We start from the raw sequence: 23,619 nt of genomic DNA, 5'->3' as shown, positions 1-23,619 counted from the left end.
TATGAAAAGAATACAACATATTTTACAATGAAATAGTAAAATCGTCCATATTATATTTGATACATTCATGCTAGAAAAATGGATACATTTATATTCATCAAGATAAGTTAGAGTTAAATTTTATTATAAATGTTATTTGTGACGTAAAATTGATGAGTCATAATTCAAGTATTAAAAGATTAAAAAACAATAGAAACAAATTTTTTAAAAAATAATGTTATGTAATTTTACGTTCTTATAAATATTGACCATCAACTACATAAAGAAATGATTTTCATACAAATATGAGAAACTTTACCTCAGAACAGACAGAGAAAAGAAAGTAGAAAATTAAAAGGAAAATAGCACGCCCAGTGGGACTCGAACCCACAATCGCTTGATTAGAAGTCAAGCGCCTTATCCATTAGGCCATGGGCGCTTTGTGTAAACAGCGTGTAAATTTATTAATAAATTAGTTACAGAGTGTACTACAACATTTTCCCTCTCTTGCTCAACTTCTTAAAATTACTGATTTCATTTGGTAAAGAAATAAATAAATACTGATTTCAATTAATTTAAAATTAGTATAGCTTTCTTTATTTTGGAATAGATAAAAAATACATTCTAGTTGCGCAAGTTTGATTATAATTCGTTTAAACATCTTTTTATGTGGAAGGTAAAATAATTATTTTTATTTGTTTATTTTTACTAACTTATTTTAAAAAATAATTGAATATATAATTTAAATGTGATTTTTGTGATGATTAAGAAAATGATGGCTCAGACATGTGTGATTGTAAAGTCAATAATGGTGTTTGTTTGACAAAAGTTGTAGGTTGAGAAAAATATAAATAAATATTAAACATATTTTTAGTGCAAGTATAAAACATGGTTTTAAATAAGGATTGCAACAACAATCAACAACAACAATCAAGTTTTATTTTATTAAGGCTCTGTTTGGTAAGACTTGGTTTCGAGCTTATAGCTTCTGTTTGGTAAGACTTGGTTTCAAGCTTATAGTTTATGTCTTATGTTTTATAAGCTCATATGATAATTTAGACCCGTTTGGTAATGGTATTTTCATCACGAGCTTATAGCTTATTTTACTAGCTTATAGCTTATTTTTTAGACGCTATTTCAAATAGCGTTTTAGCTTATGTCTTATAGCTTATTACTTTTTCTTCCTTTTTTATCCTTATTATTTTAATTAAAATCCATTTTTAACCCTTATAATTTATTTTAATTTAAAATAAAATAATTATATATTAAATATCTTTTATGTCATTTTACATTTATAAGTTAATTGAACCGCTAATTTTACCAAACACTTCAATGAGCTTATAAGCTATCAGTCTCAATCATCCGCTATAAGCTATAAGTCATCAGTCATCAGCCATCAGTCATCAGCCATCAGTCATAAGCTATAAGCTATCAGCTAGCTAATCAGTCAACCGCTATTTTTACCAAACAGACCCTAAGTGTGGTTGGTTAAATGGATCAGATTGTTTCATAATTATCATAAATTTTATCGAAATTTTCTTAATACTTTCTTTTATATTTTTCGAGGTCTTTATCTATTTCTAATTGTTTGACCCCTTTTCATCGTCTTTTCTGCCATATGTGTTATCCAAATACTCCTTTTTAATATTGTCGTTTTTAATCTTATATTGTATAGTTTTACCATACATCCAACATAACATCCTCATATCTCTTACACTTACTTTATTCTCGTGTTGATTCTTATAACTACACTACATTTTATCAAGTACAACATCATAGGTGTTACTGTTATCCATAAAAAATTTCCTTCAGCTTAAGTAGTACTTTTGTGTGACATAAAACTTCTGAAGTCTTCCTCAATTTCAATCATCCAACTTGAATTCGATGGTTTAAACCCCCTTTTATTTCTCCATTGTTTTGCAAACCGAAAATATTTAAACTGTATGACTTGTGGTAAGATATGATCTCTAACTTTCACCTCAAAGTTAAAAAGGTTTCTCAATTTACTGAACTTACATTCCATAAATTCTGTCTTGATTCTACTTAGAGTCATTTTCAGAAGTTTATAGGGGTTGAGAGAAACATATATGATGTATTGAGCAACTTGTAAAAACTATCCTTTAATTTCATTATAGCCTTTTGCAACCAAACATGCTTTGAATATTTTCATTAAGGGATCGACATGAAATTTGATTTTTAAAATCTATCTCAATTTTGGACCCGCTAAAGGTACAATGGACTAAGACGCAATCCATCTCAAGCCCACTTTACTTGACTCAAAATAAAAATAGTTCACATGCTATGAGATGGTACACGATCTCTAATCTCTAATTTCATTATACTCATCTTGAATTTTGAACTGACTTGGGTGTTAGAGTGCTAACCATAAATGTCCACCCCGCACCACTACAAAGGAGATCGGAGCCACCGTTCAAGATCAATAGTTATCCATGTCGCTTCATTTTCGGTTCCTTCAGGGAGCTAGAGCATTCATTTTTTATTCCCAAATAGAGAGGTTATGTCGTCTGTGGGAATCAACTTCTAATTCATATGAATTTCACGATGTCAAATCCAATTTCTGATTCACCGATTCGTAGCCTTGTCAAATTTGTACCGAATACGAAACATATTCAACTTTCTATTCCAACAATCTAAATTATGTTAGTTTTCAGTTTCATCGCTCACAACTCCCTCATATATCAGAATAAAAAATGTTTGGAAGCAAACATGGAGATGTATCACAGTTGATTCGATTTAAATCTTTGTTTCCGCCTCAATATCGGGGTTTGGAGATGATTTCCATGAAAACCGAGATGAAGCCTCGCAATCCACCATGTGACCTGACTGCGCCTACACTTTCTATCGTTGTCGGGGTGAGGACAAGAGAAACGTCACGAGGATATTGCAAGTTCACAGTTAATGGTGCCCGAATTCCACAAGTTTGTAGATAACGTTAGGCGTCGATCCAATATCAGGGTGCATCTTCTGGATGCTGCAAGATTTCCACTTGATGCACCGGGTTTCCCTTTTTTCAGATGAAATAGCAGAGGTTCGATGAGCATACCCAAAGAAAGATATCCTAGACTCCATATGAAAGTAGCCTGATCAATAACAATTTGCAACTGTTGCTTGGAGTCACTGTTCTAAAGGAAATACTAGACATGCTTATTAAATAGCATCAATAATGCCCATCTGTCATTCTGAGCCCGGAAGAAGCCGATCCTTAAGTCGGAGCTACCACAGGCGGGACCCCAAATCTACTTTAGGCAGATACCCACTATAGAACGGGAAGAAATATAAGAAATCGAAACGCTGGTGATTGAAAAGCGCCTCGTTAAAACATTAGACAGAAAAATTTGACGGGCTCAAAATATTAACGGTCGTCTTCAAACTACTCATTGGAGCTACCGAAATTCCAAATATATAGCAAAATTTAAGTGAAAGCCAAGTCACCTTGACACCTCATCCAACCTAAGAAAATGCTTCGAAGTGAAAAGAGCTTTCAACTCGACATTCTAGCAAAGACCTTGGCAATAGACTCCAGACACAATTCGACCCCTCTAAGTTTGCCGATAAAGGTTATCCGCCTTAGAATTTCATTATTTGTTTGTAACAAATTCAATTCATTATTAACATGTATGTCTATGAATATGTTTCTAATACATACTTAATGCACTTCTGCTAGCAAGTCCATAACAGAAGAACAAAGATGAAATGTATGAATATGTTTCTGATACAAACTTAAGGCACATCTGTGATTCTGATACAACGAATCACAATTGTTTCTTCAATGTTGTTGTGATACTCTATTTTAAGGTGTATAGGGGAAGCTACAACATCTAGTTTTTCCATGAAAGACCTGCCAAGGATGCCGCTGAAAGTAGTCTTAGAAGACACTACTTGGTAACCGAGGATTACCTTTATTTCACTTTCTCATTTTCCAAGCGATAATGGTAGGTCTGCCACTCAACATGGATGAGTTACAAAATCATTGAAAGCTAAAAGGCTTCCACTGTTGTACTGACTCAGATCTAGCTGGTGGAGTCCTAGATGTTCGAGTGTCGTGGTGTAGAGGACATTACACGGACTCTCGCCGTCCATGAGAAATCATGTTACTATTCGATCCATGACCGTGACTGTTAACACTAACAGTAACTCAGAGTTTGGGACTCCATTTACCTCTTCGTAATCTTGAAATCCTAACATCATTTGATCCTTACTTTGTGATCTAGTATCAGTCAGTGTTTAGATGAGGTACTCTGGTAGCGGATTTCTACTAGACGTTGATTTCCGTGGATCTCATAATTGACCGAAAATTGATGTGGAACAAGATCAACAAATTCACTAGAGTTCTTCGGTGTGATGTATGATGTCAGTGTCTCCATTTCTCAATGGTTTTGGTAGAGATATGACTTTGGATCAAGGATGGTCTATTCGTGGAAATTCCCAAGAATTACGAGTCAATTTTCACATATGGCTCCACTCTTCCGTTATGGAACTAGAATTTGTGTTGATTGATGGCGTAGGATTCTAAAATCGATGGCGTTGATCTCTAGTGCGCTGATCAGGGTGAATCTACAAAGTTAACACTCCAACTTCCAAGATAGGTATAGTGAAAGTTAAAATCATAAAAGTGCATTTTAAATCTCACGTGTACTGACTATATACGTTAAATAATTTTAATTGAATTTATGCATGATTGAACCTTTGTATTGAGCTTCGAGCCAGCCTAGAATATAACAAAATAACTTGAACGATATGAATTATACAAATTTGATGAGCCTATAATATAAAATCACATAGTGAATTTAAAAACATGACAAATTTTTTCATGATTAACATACTCGAGCCACTCAAAATAATTACAATTGCAAATTATAGAGAATAAAAGTAAGAAGAGTGCTAGCAACACTCTCTTTTCAACACTCTCTCAAACACCCACTTTCTTATTGGTTGAAACATGTGTGGGTCCCTCACTTTGAAAATAGGTCCCACATAAAGTAGTAGGACCCACACATGTTTCAACCAATAAGAGAGTGAGTATTTGAGAGAGTGTTGAAAAAAGAGTGTTTTTAGCATTTCTCTAAAAGTAATTAATCATAAAACATTTATATGAAATGTAATGATTACAATATATAATGTACAACACAACACTGTATTCAATACTTTACGATGAACTTAACAAAACTAAACTTATTCGAGCAATAAATAAACATCATCAAGAAAATGTAACCAAACTATTAAGAAAGATTTATTGTCTTTAAAAAATTATAAATCACCTAAAGATATGTTTGGCTTGAGGTAGAGCGAGTGGAGGAGAGGAGAGGGGAGGTGAAAAAATATTTATAATTAAATGTGTTTGGTTCAATTTTTAAGAGGGAGAAGAGGAGGGTGGCCAAATTTCTTCAAATGACACTTTTTAGGTCTCCTTGAATTGGGAGATTCGGAGAATCTGAATTTTAATATTAAATAAATTAATATATTTACTAAAATATCCTTAGTTTTATTTTATTATTTTAAAATTATTATTTTCTTTCATGTACATGTTTTTCTTTTTGTGATTTTTTTCTTATTGCTTCCATCAATTTATTATAATTACTTTTCACTTTCAAATTATTTTTTTATTTTTTCATTTAATAAAAATTATAATTACTGTAATTTTTTGTTTTTTTATTATAATTTATTTTATGTATTCAAATTTTTTTACCAACACATAGTTTATTTTGTGTCGAAATCTATAATATGAATCAAGTGTACTCAATTTTTTTAATGTTATGTGGTAAGTTATGACTTTTTAATTATTCAATTATTAGTGGCGGATGTACATACAAGTTTATGGGGACTGATGCCCCCACCAATTCTTTCTTTCCATTAAACGTTACCTACAGTATTTCTCTCATTATATAAAAATTGAAATTCTTGCCCCCATACAATTTCTACGTTTTGCCTAATCTCTCATTATATCTCCTATTTTATTTAGTTTTAATAAACAACTTAATAGTTATATTAACTATTTTATCAAACAATATTTTTAAGTAACCAATTTTTTATTATCAATTACGAAATAAAGATTTAGTTATTTTCTTCTAAGTTTTTATTATCATTTTGATCAAATAAATTATATGTTAAGTTTTAGTCTCTTTATATAGCCTAATATAAATTTATTTTAATAAGTAGTATCAACTTTATTAATGAAAAATAATATATTTAAATATATGTTTTTAGGGAGGTCAAAAATTAGATATTTATATAAATCACCAGCTTATTTAATTTATTTGATTTTTTGATAAATTGAAATACATTGTAACATTTATAGCATAATTTTAGTTAAACAATTTATCTAAAAATCAATATTTTTAATAGTCATTCTTTAACTCGTTCAACGTAGAAATTGTTTTTTGCATCGACTTATACAATTTAATAATTGTATTTTTTTAAATCTTTTTTATTAAAAAATATCTCTTAATTTCTTGCCCCCATCAAATTTTCTGGATCCGCCACTGCAATTATACGAATATTATTTTTAAAAAAATATTTATGAAATTTTCCACTTTGAATATGATATCACTTATATAAACCTCCCCTCGTGAACCAAACATATTTTAAAAAAAAATTCATCCACTCCCCTCACTTCCCCTCGTTTGAATCAAACATATATTTAATTAAAAAACTCCCCTCCCCTTCTCTTTCCTCATTAAAATTTTATCACTCTCTTCCCCTCATTTAAACCAAACTACACATGTAAAATAATTAACATACATACTAGATCCATTAAAATAAATTAATTATCCGTCCGAACACATATAGATTAATTTACAAAATTCAATTATCAAGAGACTCATATAATTTAGATTTTAGACATCAATAGTTTCAATATATTTATATTTTAAATAGAAGACACAAAAATACATTTAAATTTAATTCTTTTAATTTTTAGGTCGGTGAGGTTATATTTCGTTTTGAGTGTAAAGTTTACAAGCTAGTGGGATGTAAAGTTGTAGTAGTTCCCCAATCAATAAAAAAAAAGTTGTAGTAGTTCCTTATGGGAGTTAAAGTTAAAGTTATGGTCCTCTTATTTTTACAATGAAAGTGATTGTTCATATGAACTTTTCTTTTTCTAGAGGATTATGAAGTGTTCCCCTCATTACAAGGATAAGTGGTTGCTGAACTTTTGAAAAGATGGTTGAATGCACATGGAAAGGAAATGAGGGAGGGAAGTTGTGTTTCAAGGGTGTATAGAAAAACAGGAGGGGATTATCCAATTTTTCTCTCAATTTTCCCTTTCCCGTAAGAAACCATGAAGATGAGAGATATAAACAGTGGCGGAGCCGGAATATAATGTTTGGGGTGGCCAACAAATTAAATTATAATTTATAGATCAAAATATTCATACCAAAGTTGAACATGAAAAAATTAAAGAGTATTACCTAAAAGTATTTTAAAATAATTCTCTATAATTTTTGAATTGTTTAAAAAATTTCTCCATGTGATTTAGACAAATTCTATTTATATTTTTCTATAATTCTTAAGTTATTAAGAACTCTTTGAAATTCCAACATAAAAGTTATATTTTTTTGCATCTCTTTTTTTCTTTAAAAAAAATCAATTTTTCTACTTCTAATCTCCATTGTGAATTTAGTGCTAAAAAAACATAAGAAACAAATTACACTTTATCAACAATGTCAAACATTGCTCTAAATTTACAAAAGATAAAAACACTTTAACAACCTTGTTCAATATTGTAAAAATATATGAAAATATAGAGAAAAATTATAATGCACCAATATGTTAAAATAAGTCAAAAACTTCAAGTCTAATAAATCTAGGAAATGAAAAATAGGAAAATGCCAAAATAAGTAAAAATTCAAGTCTCAGTAAATGAAAGACTGAAAGTAGCAGCATTGGTTAACTAAGGTAGGATTAGTGAGAGATGAAGAAAGGATTCAGTGGCAAAATTGTAAAATTTTATATAAACTAAGGTTATTTTAATATTTTCACAATATATGAAAAAAATTAAAAATAAAGTTTGGGGTGGCCGTGGCACCCCCTTGTCCCTATGATGTTCCGCCACTGGATATAAATGTGAAAATATTTAGCATTAAGGAAACTCCATAAGAACAACCCAAACTTCAAAATTCAATGATATATAAAACTCAGACAAGTGAGTGCACTGTCTAATGTCTGGCTGTGCATGTTAGACAAAAATCTATCTTTAGAATTGTCAAGTGAGGCTATATCTAAGTTGATGTACGGTCAGCTCTGGATCTTTGACTAAAATATTAGAAGGCGATTAATATTAATTAAAATATTATAATTAAAATTGCTCAAAAATTATAAAATTAGATATAAATTTTTTTAAATATTCAAAATAACTTCAACACAAAAAATAAAATATATAAAAGGAGATATTTAACCTCAACTTTCCGCTCTTTTAAAGATTTGAGTTCATCAATAAATGAATCAGCAGTGAAACATACCAAAACCATTTATATAAGTGAGGCTATTTTTGAATCTTGAAGAGATGAAAAAACAACGTCAGGGTCAGGTTACCCCCTTTATACTCACACTAGTGTTGAAAGACTTTAAAAAATGCATAGCTCATTAGATGTGACTATAAAGGGTGGTCAACATATGATTATATACACTAAATTCAAATTTGTTAAAAGGAGGCGATAGCCTATGATGGAGAACAAACATTCATGGAAAGAAATTGCACATCCATCATATCGGTTGCGGATCCTCTCATCTTCATCTGGGGGATTGTGGGAACCACGTTTGTCAAAACTCGATTAAAGAATTTTTTACGAACAAAGGCGGAAGCAGTTCATGATATGCGGGATCCACCCAATCGCCCAGAATATCCTTACCAACTTTCTTGGCCAGAGTTAATATTATCACCATGATCAAAGATAGATACACTGCTTAGAGAGCTGATGTAGGTATAATAAAAGTTTGAAGCGATCCTTATGCTAAAAGTCTTAATGAAGGAGCGCAAGATCAAAGAAAGCTTGGACTTCTGAATCAAAAGAAGGATCAACCCAAGCATGCAAAACCAATAACGACGAACAAAATTGTTGAGAATGATCCAACGTCAAAACAAAGTGCTCTTAACAAAGAATAATAAAGGAAACAAAAACACTCTCTTCGCAGATAACCTATAGCAAAAAGGGCAAGGGAACACTTCAAAAGTTCTCTATACTCTATTCAGGCACCTTGGACCGTAAAATCCACAACGCACTATCAACGATGGAGATATTCTTTGAAATTGTTCAGGGGCACTTGAGTGCTCTAGAGAAGGAGAAACGTCAGTGTTGGCTAGAAAGCAAAGATGTGTTAGTCACTCCTAACATTACGATACGATTCGCAAGAGAGGCCTTTAATGCGCACATTCTCAAAGACATCAACATCCCATCGAGGACGCCTACATCCATGATTCATGTGGTTGGCTAATAGCGCATGTCACAAATCCTCGCTCTGTAAAGCAGAAACATGAGCTTGGGAGACAACTGTTTTGGGTCGACCAAAAGGCCTAGAAAGTGAAGGTCCGATAGCAAAGTAAAAAGCTACAACATGAAGAACATGTAAGCTCTCTTTCCCCCGCATCGCAGAGTATCCCTCACGAGGATGTCATGTCAATCTCCCAAATCAATCCAAAGGTTGACCATATCCCACGTCGTTCTCCACACATGCAGTTACCAACCATTTTCTCTATTTAAAAAGGAAAACGTGCTACTTCACAAGTACTCAAACTCTTTCTCATTTATACTTTGTTTGTTACTCTCTTACTAATTTAAGCGTTGAAGTGTTAATTTTGCTAGTCTGTCCCTTCTCTACTGCATCACAAACTTAAAACTACCTTAAGAGGCTTTGAATTATCCTTTTTATCATCAATACAGTTGTAGTTGTAGGACATAACATACACAATTAAAAAAATAAACATAAACAATAAATTTACAAACATGTGAAAATTATTTATTTACGACTCTATATCAAAACTGTCACAAATTAATCTTTTCTTTAATAAATTAAAAAGGTAAACTGTTTTCTTTAAGGCATGGCTAGATTTTGATTTTGCTTTTCTATAAACAATTATTGAAGAATTCCTATTTATAATTTTTAAAAGTAAAAAAAGTAAATTACTTTCCAGTAAACAGACGTTAATGTAAAATCAACATGCAAAGTTAACAAATAGAACTTTTTGAATGACATATTATAATAATCGTGAGATTGTATTAAGTACTTGCCAATTCTTAAACTAAGCTGCAATTTTAACTTGTGCTTAAATTAACAAATTGGCTTTCCTTAAAAAATAATTACTAGAATAAAATACCGACATCAAAGTGGACCTTTGTTTAAGAATTAAGACTTCTATGAGAGGGAAAGAGACCGACAAAAGTGCAGTAAACTTCAATCCAAACAGAAATGGTTCACACACATATAAAATTTTAATTGATTATTATATTATATATATTTCTAAATAGTATAAAAATAGAGTTTAAATATACTGCACTGTAAATTAATTTTATAATACAACTAATTAAAACTCTTATGTTTATCGTATTATTTTAATATTTTAAAAATAAAAATAAGATTTATTCTTGTATAGGACTCATGTCGATTTTCTTTTTTCTCAAATAAATACGTGAGAGATTATCGAATTCGAATCCGCTTTACATCATCAATTAATTAAACTGTTCTATATAGAAAAGTGATGATTAAAAAGGCATGGCCAAATACAAATTGAGTGTTAATTTACTTTTCTCTCACATCCTTCATTTCTCTCAGCGTGATCCGAGTTGGTAACTCACCAAACGAGTTCGTCACGCTGACTCGGTTGTACAGGCGGCTATTCGTCATCTCGCCACGCATAATTCTTCTCCACCCAATCGAATATATCCGATTTCATAACCACCACAACTTCTTCGATCTCTTCCCTAACACACTTCTTCTGCAACTTCAACATACATACACTTTAATCTTCTTTCTCTGCGTTGATTTCATAGATTTTGCTTTCGTAATCGTAAGCAAGATCTTCGATAACAAACTAGTTACTCTCTTTTTTGAAGATCCTTCGATTCAATTACTAGAGTTGGTTGGTTTGGATTGGATTGGATTCAATTGGAGAGAGAGTTGAATTCGATAACGATCGGTTTCGAATAATTATTGTTCTTTTCGGTTGATCGATTTTTATTCGAGGAGGATTTTGTAATCTGTGTTGTAGACTATAGAGATTTTGGCGGTATGGTTAGCGGTCACATTTTTCACTGTAGAAAGAATTCGTGGCCTCCGGAAGAGTACATCAGTAAAACCACTTTACAGTTGGTAGGCTAATCTATGCTATGCTATGATTCCTCTGTTTTTTAATTTCTCTCGGCCATATTTAATTCCTCAGAACTATCTGGCACCGACACCTCTGAAAAATACAAGTCCATGTTGGTATACTGACACTTCTGATTACGTTTAGTTTATTTATTTTTTCAAATTATTATTGGTGTTACGGTGTCAAAATGTCCTCATCAGGGTGTCTGTGCTTCATAGGTTCAGAAGCTTATGTTAATTATTTAGTTCACTAGCAAATTCAATTAGTTGATTGGAATTTGTTCCTTGTAGTTTTTATTATTTTGATGATACTATAGCTTTTGTATGAAAAAATTTCATTTCCTTGTGATTTGTAACTTTGAATTGTTAAATTTTCTTTGAGTATATTAGCTACCTATTATTATGCTATTAACCTTGAATGAAGGAAAGTAAAAGGAAGAAGAAGATAACTTTGAATAAGTAGACGAATTTTGTTGCTTCTTATAATCTATGTCCTTTGCACCCTTTTTTGCAGTTTGATTTTGATAGTGCTGCTCCGCCTGAACATGCTTGGAGAAGGAGATTAAATAGCCATGCAAATCTTCTTAAAGAATTTAGAGTAACTTTTATGGAAGCTATAAAGATGGCAAGTGATTTCTATTTCTCGCTTTGTCTTTGCATATGCTTATTAGTTAATATAGCGTGCTTTATGGCATTTTATTTTGTAATTTTAAATTCATGTTTCTTTGTCTTGTCTAACTGTCTGTTGGAATATTGAAATTCCAGGTTCGATTAGGTATACGCATGTGGTCATATGTTAGGGAAGAGGCTTCTCATGGAAGGGTAAATTTCAAGTTCTCCTTCATTCTTTGGCATCAATTTTTTGTGTTTTTTTTTTTTTTGTGATATAAATGAAGGGTTCTTAAAGTTGTATTCGATAAGTGTGTTGAAAGTAGAGATTCAAGATTTCAGTTTGTTGACCTGAATCATGCAGAAAGCACCTATAGATCCTTTCACTCGAGAAAGTTGCAAGCCATCTGCATCTCAAGGAGTTCCACTTGGAGGGATGGGGTATGACCCAGTCTAATTTTAAACTTCATTTAATCACTTGACTGATTAATCTTGCACATCCTTCAAATGGTTAATAGGATATTCTTTACAAATACGTTAATTTAAAACTTCATTCAATCACTTGACTGATTAATTTTGCATATCCTTTAAATGGGAAATAGGCTGTTCTTTACAAACACGTTTATCCTTCTCCTTTTGTAGCAATTTCTGTAAACATGTAAGCCTTTTCTTCTTGTACTGATTTGATGGGATTATATACCTATGCAGGAGTGGCAGCATATCAAGAGGATTTAGAGGTGAGTTCAGACAATGGCAAATCATTCCTGGTCTATGCGAACCATCACCTGTCATGGCCAACCAGTTCTCTGTAAGTCCTGTTTTTCCACGTACTATCGACGTGCTATACTCTTCTCTAATTGCATGGCTTTAAAGGTGTCATACTCTAATTTCGCCCCTCGATAAATAAATCAATGCACTCACCAGACGTTTGCATCATTTGCATATATGTATTTTATCTCGCATAATGCCTAAAATGTCAGCCAGAAAAAAAATTCAGATCTATGACAGACCGGTTGAATTAATTCTCAAATGTACGTAAAATTAGCGGATGAAAAATTTCATAATCGAGCTTGTAGACGTCAATTTTATTAATCTACGGGTCGTGTAGTTTAACCTGGCGTGCTCGTTTTATTTTTTCGATTCTTTTTGCGGTCGCATTTTCACCTGTCACTGTCAGGGCCTTTTTAACCAGGTATTTTACTGCAAAATTTGATCAAAACCTGTCTGTTTTTCGAAAGTATATTTCGCGCTGATTATTTTAGTGCATTCATTTTAATTTTTTGGGCAATTTTGCCCCGATTTTAATTCATTTTGGGTCATTTTAATTTTTGTTTTTTCGTCAAAATATCCGATATAATTAAATACAATTAACTGCATTTTCAGTTTAATTTTATTTTGATTATTAGAATTTGTTAGAATTTTATTTAATTAATTTGTTTATTTAGAATATCTGGTTTATTTACTTCAATTGCAGATTTTTGTAAGTAGAGAGGGAGGAAACAAAAGGTTTGCATCAGTTTTGGCTCCTGGTCAGCATGAAGGTTTAGGGTAAGAAATAATTTTGGAAAACAGTCTGTCTTAAGTATAAGGACTTGTTTGTTTTAGGAAATATTTTTGTTTTTTCATTTCCTGTTATCACTTATTACTTTAATGTTACATTGTTTTCACTCTTTTTGTTAAAGATTTGTACAATTATTGGTTTCATAATTTCATGTGCATATATTCTGAGTATAGGAAAATAAGCTGAAAACCATGTTTCATTTTTGTAATTACAAATAAAAACGGGCAATGTAATTAAAATATTTATTTAATATAGCTTTGTATATTGTATATAGTTAATGAAGTTTGGATTCACCATTTTATGCCACTGTTACTGCTTCATGTCACTGCAAGTAAATTAGATGATAATCTCGGGCATATGTGCTCTCTGATGAAAGGGTAATCCTGGAGAATATATATATTGGATGTAGTATGAAGATGCATAATTTATCCGTGAGGGTTAATTTGTACTAGTGAAGGTTTCCATTTATGTAAAATCATATTCATTACTTGATAAAAACTAGATGGTTGTTTTGTAATCACAGAGTGGAACTTCTCTTAACTCTACGGAGAGCTTTTTTCACTCGTTTACCTTTTTCATAAGTATGTCTGATGATTAACTATCATTTCTTTATTTCTTCATTTTCCTCTTTTGTTAGTTCATTATTTTGGGTTTGGCCATCTTCTCTCTCCCCTAAACCTTTCCATTTTAATGGTTAATCTTTGAGAGTACACTCTAGCAACCTTAACAAAAAGCATTTAGTAGTTTTTTTTACGGTAGGCCCATCTCATCCCTCCTATCTAATAAGAAGTAAATACTGGCAAATGGGAAATATTTCCAATTAGTCCCCTGGTATTAGAATTACCATATGGCATTTTCTTGGGTGATAATGATTAATAAATTATCTTCTATTTATTTCTACCAAACATGTTCTATTATTTAACGGATAAATTTCATTACATTCTGATAGTCTTCTTGCTGACTTATATAGAAAGAGCTACTAAGTTTGTAATCTCCATTTTGGAGGTAGGTTTCAGATTATGGAAATACTTACAGGCTTTGCAGAATATGCTTGCACATGCGAGACTCATATATTTTAAGTAATAAGTCGGGACATATAATACAATATTTTACGAAGTTTTGACTAATTTACTGCTAAGTGCATTTTACACCCATGTGTAGAGTAATGGCTAAGTTAACACGTTACTCTTAAAATCTGAATTCTGCTTGCCATGACTATTTATTCATGTATCTAGACGCTTATACCAGATGCTTATACATGGACTCATATTTTTCAATATATTATGTTTCAGATCTAGCAAGAAAGCTGATGAACAGGGTATATCATCATGGGGATGGAATCTTAATGGCCAGCACTCAACTTACCATGCTTTGTTTCCAAGAGCTTGGACTGTTTATGATGGTATCTTCATTTTTTTAGTTCTTTTATTGCTAAATGTTAGTATACTTACAAATACTTTTCTGATATAAGTTCCCATATTCTTAGGTGAGCCTGACCCAGAACTAAAAATATCATGCCGGCAGATATCCCCTTTTGTACCACATAATTACAGGGAAAGCAGTCTGCCTGCTGCTGTTTTTGTCTATACGGTGTGTGGTTTTTTTCAACTGCTAATATTATTTTAAAATTCATCTGTCATAAAATGAAATGGCTGATTCTGTTACTATTTTTAGCTGTTTTTCTTAAATGTCTTGTATTGTTTTAAACAAAGTGTGGACTGGTAACCTAGATTTTTAAATTGAAAACCATGATTGTATGTTTCTCTTACTTTATGTCAAAGTAGCATAGCTTCTACCATAATCTCCTCTTTTATAAACTGCAACTCACTTGGATATGTTTGGCCATTTCATTAAAAATTGGGTTGGATGCATTGTATAAAGGTGTTTAATTGTTACAAATCACTTGCTTAAGTTGACTTCAATTCCTTTCATTCTTTTAATATTTTTGCACAATCCTTCTTTCTTGATCATTTATTAAATTGAAGCATGCTACATTGTTATAAACCCATTGGAAGACCAAAGCTCCCTCTATGATTATTTTATTTGAGCTTCCATGTTTTATAGAATTCGTTACAATGACATTTTTGCTGATTCATAGGCTATATAAAAGCCTCTTTCCCTTGATATTCATTTGATATTCATGTTATGTATGGTGAGCTTTGAGAATTATTTTTTATACATTGTATTAAGATTTGAGTTTGGCCTAACTCATCCCTACAAAACCGGTAAGTTGAGGGGGTGCCACTCTATATAAACTCTTAAAATTATGGGTTGACCTAACTCAATTTTACAAAATCGACTTATAAGGTGAGGGGCACCACTCTATATAAATTCTTTTCAAGCCCTTTCTGTAACCAATGTGAGACTTGAGATTTTTCCAATACACCTCCTCACGTCCAACACTATAGGTGGTGCATGGATGTAAACAGTGGGTGGCCCGTGGTCTGATTGATAGACTCTGATACCATAATAGAATTAGAGTTTGACCTAACTCATCCTTACAAAACCGGCTTGTAAGGTGAGGATTGTCTTCACTTAGTTATAAACATATGTTCAAGTTGTCTGATGTGGAACTCGTAACAATTTGTCATTGTTGGTGAATATTTGTTAGAATTGAATGATTTACAACACATATAGAAAGAGTCAGGTCTCTATTACTTGTTTTATAGACTTGTAATTAATACCTGCTCTAAATTGTCTAAATGCCTACCTATGTTGGTAATTCTTGTCATATCCAATGTTAAATTTCACTATGTTTTGACATGAAAGCATCGATTGTCATGATTTTGATGAGTTATACTTGTTTCTTTTGTAGTTGGTAAACACCGGTAAGGAAAGAGCTAAAGTCAGCCTTTTATTTACTTGGGCGGTAAGATATTATTTGTGTCTGAAGTATTAATTTCATTTGTCAGATATTTGTAACTGGCAGTATGATTATTCATCAATATTAATCTTGTGCAGAATTCTATTGGTGGAAACTCTCACTTGTCAGGAGATCATGTGAATGAACCATTCATGTACAATTTTCTTAAATCTGATATTGGTTTGCTTTGTATATAGAATAGGCTTTGAGGAATTATTTTAATTCCTTTTTAATTTTTCATTCACAGAGCTGAAGATGGCATCTCCGGTGTACTTCTAAATCACAAGCAAGTTAATCAAACCTTATAGCTATATATGACGGTTGGTTTGCAGATTTCTCTTTGTAGGTTATTTGCAAATGCTTAATAACACAACGAGTTGAAGGTTCTGAAATGGCTAAAGGAGCTCTTGTTTATCCTTATTAACAAACTGAGTTTGATATAAACTAGAAATATGCCATTTCTTGAACTACTTGCTTTGTGAGCTTATCATCCCGCTTGTTTTAGGATTATAAAAGATTTTTCTATTTAATAGGATGTTATCATATAAATTTAAATGATTGTAAATTTAGAGAAAAGTTAGTTATTAGCCTAATTAGGACTCTTCTTCTACTGTAAGCTTATTTAAAGGCATTGTGATTTGGAATAAAAATCTTCAATAATTATTATAAAAAAAATAGTTGTGAATTCTGGAGACTCTGTTAAGGACGAGTCTGCTTCTGCCACAAAACAAAACTGCAGTTATGAGTCACCTATAAAGTGACAAAGAAACTTCTAGAACACAAATGCAGCTGAGATATTTAACTAAATATTAGTCATCTTGCAACTGTCTGAAACATCTATTCTAGATTTGATTTTGCAACCTGAATTGCATAAATTTTCTAACTTCTTAGTTGATAAAGGAAGTTATTTAATAAAAATACTATATACTGACCCTCTGTACTTCCTTTTCTAATAGAATCCTCTTTTTGAAGTTGTTACTAACTGGTCATCTCTATCGGAAAAGTCACAACACTTGAGCATCTTTTTTTTTTTTTATTCCTAGAATTATCTTTTCTATTATTATTTTGACCGGAGAAACAATCTCGTTAAAATAGAAATGGATAATGTGTTACCGGGGCAACTGTCCTGAAATAGATTAAGATGAACATACAGTTCTGGAAGAGATTATTTTTGCTTTGTGTTTTCTTTTGGGTTTAGGATTTATCAATAATTTTTTTAAAGGAATTAAGGAATCTCGTTCTTTAGTGCTAAAGTTTTTTTTATATGCATGCATATAGCTGAAAATGGATTTTCTCTCTTCAAACTGCTATATGAATAATGATTTTGGTGGATATATTCTTAAGGTCATTGAATATTTCAGGACAGAAGACAACCCTCCTGTTACCTTTGCTATTGCTGCATGTGAAACACAGAATGTTAGTGTTTCTGTTTTACCAAATTTTGGGCTGTCCGATAGAAGTAGTGTAACGGCAAAAGGAATGTGGTCTCAAATGGTGAAGGTACTGGTTACATGTGTTTTTATGGTTTCTAGATGATATTAATAATGACCTATATCCATTATCTTCCAAACTATTTTAGTATGGAAAGCATACAGGGTTGGTTCTAATTGAATTCGTTGTATATTAAGGACGGGCAATTTGACCGGGAAAATTTCTCTTCTGGACCCAGCATGCCCTCATCACCTGGAGATACACTATGTGCTGCTGTTTCAGCTTCCGCATGGGTGGAACCCCATGGAAAATGTACTGTTGCATTTAGTCTTGCTTGGTCATCTCCTAAAGTAAAGTTTGTCAAAGGCAGCACTTTCCAAAGGTAAGGGTCTGTTTGACTTTTTCGTTTTCATTATTTTTTTCAATTTTAATTACAAAAAGGTCGTGATAAAAAGTCTGTTTTCTGTTTTCAAAGTCTTGTGCAGGAAACAGTAAAAACAATAAAAAGTTGTTTTCAGTTTTCAACTTTGAGAAAAAGAAACTGACAATATGATGTCATTTTTGTATATAAGTTGTGAAACCAAACTAGCCTTAAATTTATTCAATTTAAAAAAAAACTCATATCTTATATCAACGGAACCCCTGGGCTGACCCAACACACATATGAGGCACAAGGAAAATTATAAAATGAGACCTTTTGAAATTGTTAGTAATAATGATAATAGTATAGGTTGTAAAATCATTTATTAAATTATTATAATTGATTTCATTTAACTTTTTTATTTCAATCAACTTAAGAACAAAAGCACTGAAAGTTAAGACAATAGATGAAGATATATAAAAATTAAAAGCCTGTTAGTCAAGAATAAATGAGAAAAAGTTAGAACAATAAAAGTTAACTGTTCCAAGCAAAATGAGGGTATTTTTTTTTTCCAGTCACACAAATAGGAGATTTTTTCCACAAGATATTAATCCCTAATATTAGATAAAAAAATTGAGGCCCAAGGTAAACTGCCATGGTTGCCTGCCCCTAAGACTGGGCATGCGGAACCTTAGCGAAGTTGCGATTTAAACAGTTAGTGTGCATAATATTTAGACTTTTACAATTTTCGTTTACGTCATTACATTGTCTCCGTCACTTTTGAAATGTATGGGGTAAGTGGTTATGCTTTTAGGCTTTGTATGGGAGTTAGGAGGGGAAGGTAAGATAGTCTCTGAGTGGAGGGAAGAAAAAGGTAGGAGAATCCTCCATCTGGTTTGGGAGAGTGCTTTGGAGGGGGAGGGGAGAAAAATACTTATGACTAATACTTTCATTTTGAGAGTATAACTAAAATAGAGAGGATTTGAATTTTTTTTCGAAATCCTCTTGTAAGGTGGGGAAATATCCTCCCTTTCTACCAAAGGCCTCTTCTCTCTTCTCCTCATAACCTCCAAAGCAATGCTTTAGTGAGATATTATCCAAGTGACTAAACTCATTGTGTTAGTGTCTCTTGATATTTTATCCTCAGTTATTGCTTCTATTTGTTTTTTCTTCCTTCTCCTGCTTTTAAAAACTACTTACTGTGTCTGACTGTCTTGCTTTGTTATGCTTCTCTGTATGATCCTAGTAATACATCATTACCTGAAATGAAGCTCTGTTTTCTCTTTAAACTAATAACTCTTTTATTTTGAATGGGTAAACCTTTTAATACCCTTCAGATGTTTTTAAAGGAGCAAGGGTCGTTCTTATGTGTATAGATTGTTCAATAAAAGTCTGTTTTCTCTTTAAACTAATAACTCTTTAATTTTGAATGGGTAAACCTTTTAATACCCTTCAGATGTTTTTCAAGGAGCAAGGGTCGTTCTTATGTGTATAGATTGTTCAATAAAAGGTTGCAAGACATGCAGCATATGCCTAAAATTACAATCCAGTGTTTGCTTTCTCATTTTTGTTCTATCAAGTCAAATTCGCTCAATTCTTTTACTGCAGGAGATATACAAAATTTTATGGGACTTCTGATAGAGCTGCAGTGGACTTGGCTCATGATGCATTGACACGTAAGTTGTCTAATTCGAATTAAAATTGACATTCTTGAGGCCTGCTTTTCTAAGGATGGATAGGTGTCTATCAATACCGGGGTACTGAGATACACAAATTTTAAAAAAAATCAAGGTGTCAATGAAAAACAGGAGTTTTTTTTATACATTATAACATGAGAAAATAAATTGTTCACTTCACAACAAAACAACACAATATAAGTTTAAAAAAATCAAAAAACGAGTTTTGGTTACAACAGTAAAAAAAGACAAATGCATAAATGAATTTTATATTATTAAACACTGTTATATTTATTTATTTATGAAAAAGCTACAAAATTCACTTGCAACAGAATAATGAGAATAAATAGAGTATCAACGACAATGAGTACCGTATGCATGGCCGTTCCGGGTAGGCATGCGGATGCTTCACTGTTTTACATGTACCCATGCTTCAGAATTTCCATCACATTTATATAGTTAAAATAAAAACATGATATGAATGTTTCTGAAGTGATTTGACAACTTTTTCTGTAGCATTTGAAAACTATATTGTGTTCTGAATTACAAACAGATTATAAACGGTGGGAAGAAGAGATTGAGAAATGGCAGAATCCTATTCTTAAGGATGAGAAGCTACCAGAATGGTAATTCTTAGTTTAATTCAAGTTTTTTTTTTTAATCATCACCAGTTTCTTTTTGTGTTACAGGTTATTCCCAGTCAATTTATTAATTTAGGATCAAATTGAAGCTTTTAGTCTTAGATCTAGGTGTATTGCATAAAACATAAAGCAAAACTTGACTTTTTTCTAGCTGATCTTTAGTTTCATATTTTGCTAGGAATTGCATTTTGAACTTAATAGAAACCTTGTATTCTATAGATGGCATATTTTACGTTTTAAACGAAGAATTTTCATACATTTTCATTATGCTAATTAATTTTCTGTGTTCCAAGACTGAGTTTATGTGACCCATAAATCAAATGTTTTCACAAAATATTCCAACAAATTATCAGCTTCCTTTATGATTTGGTAAAATACACACACTTTATTTTTACCGTTTACAAGAGTATGCACGCTCTTTTCTATCTTGTCATGTCTATAAAAATTGGTAATTCTACAACAATGAAAAGGCCTCTTTCTAAGGAGGTGGAGTCAGTTGCATTGATTGAAGAACCATTGTGTTTTATAGGCTAACTTTAAGAATATCATATTATGGTTTTTCTTAGAGTTCTTTATATTTTTCTCTACATATTGAGCTATCTTCTATATATTTAGCCCTTCTTATAATGGGTTTTATTGGTTAGTCTAGGAGAAAATAGACAATGTATTTAAGATTTCTTTGTACAGGTACAAGTTTACATTATTTAATGAACTCTACTTTCTCGTTGCTGGAGGAACAATTTGGATTGGTAAGTATGAATATAAACTTATTGCATTGCAGTTTAATTTTCAACAGATGTCTGGTTTATCATATAAAGCATTTATTGTTAGTTTAATCTTCTGGAAACATAAATGCTGTTTTCACCCTTCTGCCAGACACTCCTTTGCAATCTTCAAATATGAGGAATAGTCAGGATCAGGTGAAAGAGTCAGAAAATGCAGTAGCCCAAATAACTGAACCTAAAGTAGACTGCAGAAAAAGGGAAACAGACAGTACCTATGATTCTACTCTTAGAAAAGCAAACTCCACTAACACTCTGCATTGTTCAACAATGAAAAACCTGCAACATGATGATGATAATGATGATGGTGGAAGGTTCTTGTACTTGGAAGGTGTGGAATATGTCATGTGGTGCACATATGATGTACACTTTTATGCTTCATTTGCGCTTCTTAAGCTCTTTCCTCGTATTGAATTAAGTATACAGCGGGAGTTTGCTAAAGCTGTTCTGTGCGAAGATGGAAGAAAAGTAAAGTATCTGGCAGAGGGAAACTGGGGAATTCGTAAGGTTTATGGGGCTGTCCCACATGATTTGGGGACACATGATCCGTGGCATGAAATGAATGCTTATAACATTCACGATACTAGTAAGTGGAAAGACCTGAACCCAAAATTTGTACTTCAGGTGTATCGAGATTTTTCTGCAACAGGTGATTTGCAATTTGGAGTCGATGTGTGGCCTGCTGTCCGTGCTGCAATGGAGTACATGGAGCAATTTGATAGAGATGCTGATGGTCTTATTGAGAATGACGGTTTCCCGGATCAAACATATGATACATGGACTGTCCATGGTGTGAGTGCTTACTGTGGTGGTCTTTGGCTTGCTGCTCTTCAAGCTGCAGCTGCAATGGCCATTCAACTAGGCGACAAAGATTTTGCAGAAACATGCAAAAGGAAGTTTCTGAAGGCTAAACCAGTATTTGAACAAAAGTTGTGGAATGGTTCTTATTTTAACTATGACAGTGGATCAAGTGGTAACAGTAAATCCATTCAAGCCGATCAATTGGCTGGGCAATGGTATACAGCATCCTCAGGGCTGCCCTCTCTTTTTGATGATTTCAAAATCAAAAGTTCCCTCCGGAAGGTTTATGATTTCAATGTGATGAAAGTTAAAGGCGGCAGGATGGGTGCTGTAAATGGCATGCATCCCAATGGTAAGGTGGATGAAACCTGTATGCAGTCTCGAGAGATATGGACAGGTGTGACCTATGGTGTTGCTGCAACAATGATACTTGCAGGAATGGAGGAGGAGGCCTTCACAACTGCTGAGGGTATATTTTTATCAGGCTGGTCAGAAGATGGATACGGGTAACTTCTTATGTCCCTTACCATCAATAATTTTTTGTGGTTCACCGGCATTCTTTTTCTTGTGCATTAGTAGGAGGGGGGATTTCTTACTCCACCAATAATTATTTGTCAGTCACAAAATATGCAATTAGATTGGTGTGCCTCACTCATATTGTATGCTTGTGTGCATCTGTTTCTCAAAGTTAACTAGCATTTTCTCGCACAAGAAATTTCAATTATTTGGTTACATATTTATCACTCAACACGGTAGAGATATTTATTCAAATGATTGGATTGATAAAAAACACATTATACGAGATTTTGGATTGTGTAATTTGCAAACCTTTACATTGCATTCAGTTATTCATTCTCTATCAAGAAACTAATCCTTTCTCCCATAACAGATACTGGTTTCAGACTCCAGAGGCTTTGTCAATTGATGGGCACTATCGGTCCCTCATCTATATGAGGCCACTGGCAATTTGGGGCATGCAATATGCATTAAGTCTGCCAAAGGCAGTACTTGAGGCCCCTAAAATGAACTTCATGGACAGAATCCACCTACCTCCTGTTAGCGGAGGATTACATAACGAAACAGGTGTGAGAAAGATAGCAAAAAAAACAAAATGCTTTAGCAATTCTGTTTTCAATTGTGCTGGCTGATTGTTAACATGTAAGCACGTGAAAATTTTGTATAGGTGACTTCTTCACATTGTTACGGACCCAACCCTCTCGTAGAGAAGCTGTTAAAAACGGATGTCAAGGGAAGGTCGGGGTTCCGTTGTAACTTGTAATAACTTGTAATAATATATAGCCTGTAAGTTTAAAGCTAAATAAGTACAGATACATTTTACTGTATATTCTTATTTATTAGAGTTCCCAATTGAATGTTGCAATCATCTTCCATTTATCATGAATTAAATCATTTTAGAGGCTTTTACTTTTCATATTCCATAACGCATGTCTATCTTGAAGGTCCTTTAGGCTGAAGCACGAAGCAAAATCCCAAATATTTCATGTTGAATTTCAGCTTTTCATTAATAGAGATGGCAACTATTAGATTTTAAAAAAACTTAAAGATAGAAACTTTGATTTCGTTGTCATGATTTTG

The 23,619-nt window shown here is 32.5% G+C and overlaps 1 protein-coding gene and 1 non-coding gene across 2 annotated transcripts; one reads left to right on the top strand and one right to left on the bottom strand.

The window, feature by feature from the left end:
• Positions 1-345: 345 nt before the first annotated feature.
• TRNAR-UCU (transfer RNA arginine (anticodon UCU)) lies at positions 346-418 on the bottom strand. The gene has a single exon. It is a non-coding gene; the product is annotated as a tRNA-Arg (tRNA).
• A 10,217-nt stretch (positions 419-10,635) lies between these two features.
• Positions 10,636-23,418, top strand: LOC131623728 (uncharacterized). The gene is made up of 19 exons (XM_058894753.1): positions 10,636-11,301; positions 11,813-11,923; positions 12,064-12,120; positions 12,272-12,348; positions 12,616-12,715; positions 13,382-13,455; positions 14,761-14,870; positions 14,955-15,058; positions 16,284-16,337; positions 16,430-16,485; positions 16,579-16,617; positions 17,693-17,831; positions 17,960-18,144; positions 19,732-19,799; positions 20,353-20,425; positions 21,128-21,189; positions 21,317-22,529; positions 22,913-23,106; positions 23,207-23,418. The coding sequence occupies exons 1-19, from the start codon at positions 11,221-11,223 to the stop codon at positions 23,293-23,295; spliced, it is 2,886 nt and encodes a 961-aa protein (XP_058750736.1). The 5' UTR covers positions 10,636-11,220; the 3' UTR covers positions 23,296-23,418.
• Positions 23,419-23,619: the final 201 nt, after the last annotated feature.

The sequence above is a fragment of the Vicia villosa genome, unplaced genomic scaffold, assembly GCF_029867415.1.
Source record: "Vicia villosa cultivar HV-30 ecotype Madison, WI unplaced genomic scaffold, Vvil1.0 ctg.000077F_1_1, whole genome shotgun sequence".
NCBI classification, from domain to species: domain Eukaryota; kingdom Viridiplantae; phylum Streptophyta; class Magnoliopsida; order Fabales; family Fabaceae; genus Vicia; species Vicia villosa.
Note: the sequence above shows the minus strand (reverse complement) of the source record. Positions and strands in the feature narration are given on the sequence as shown.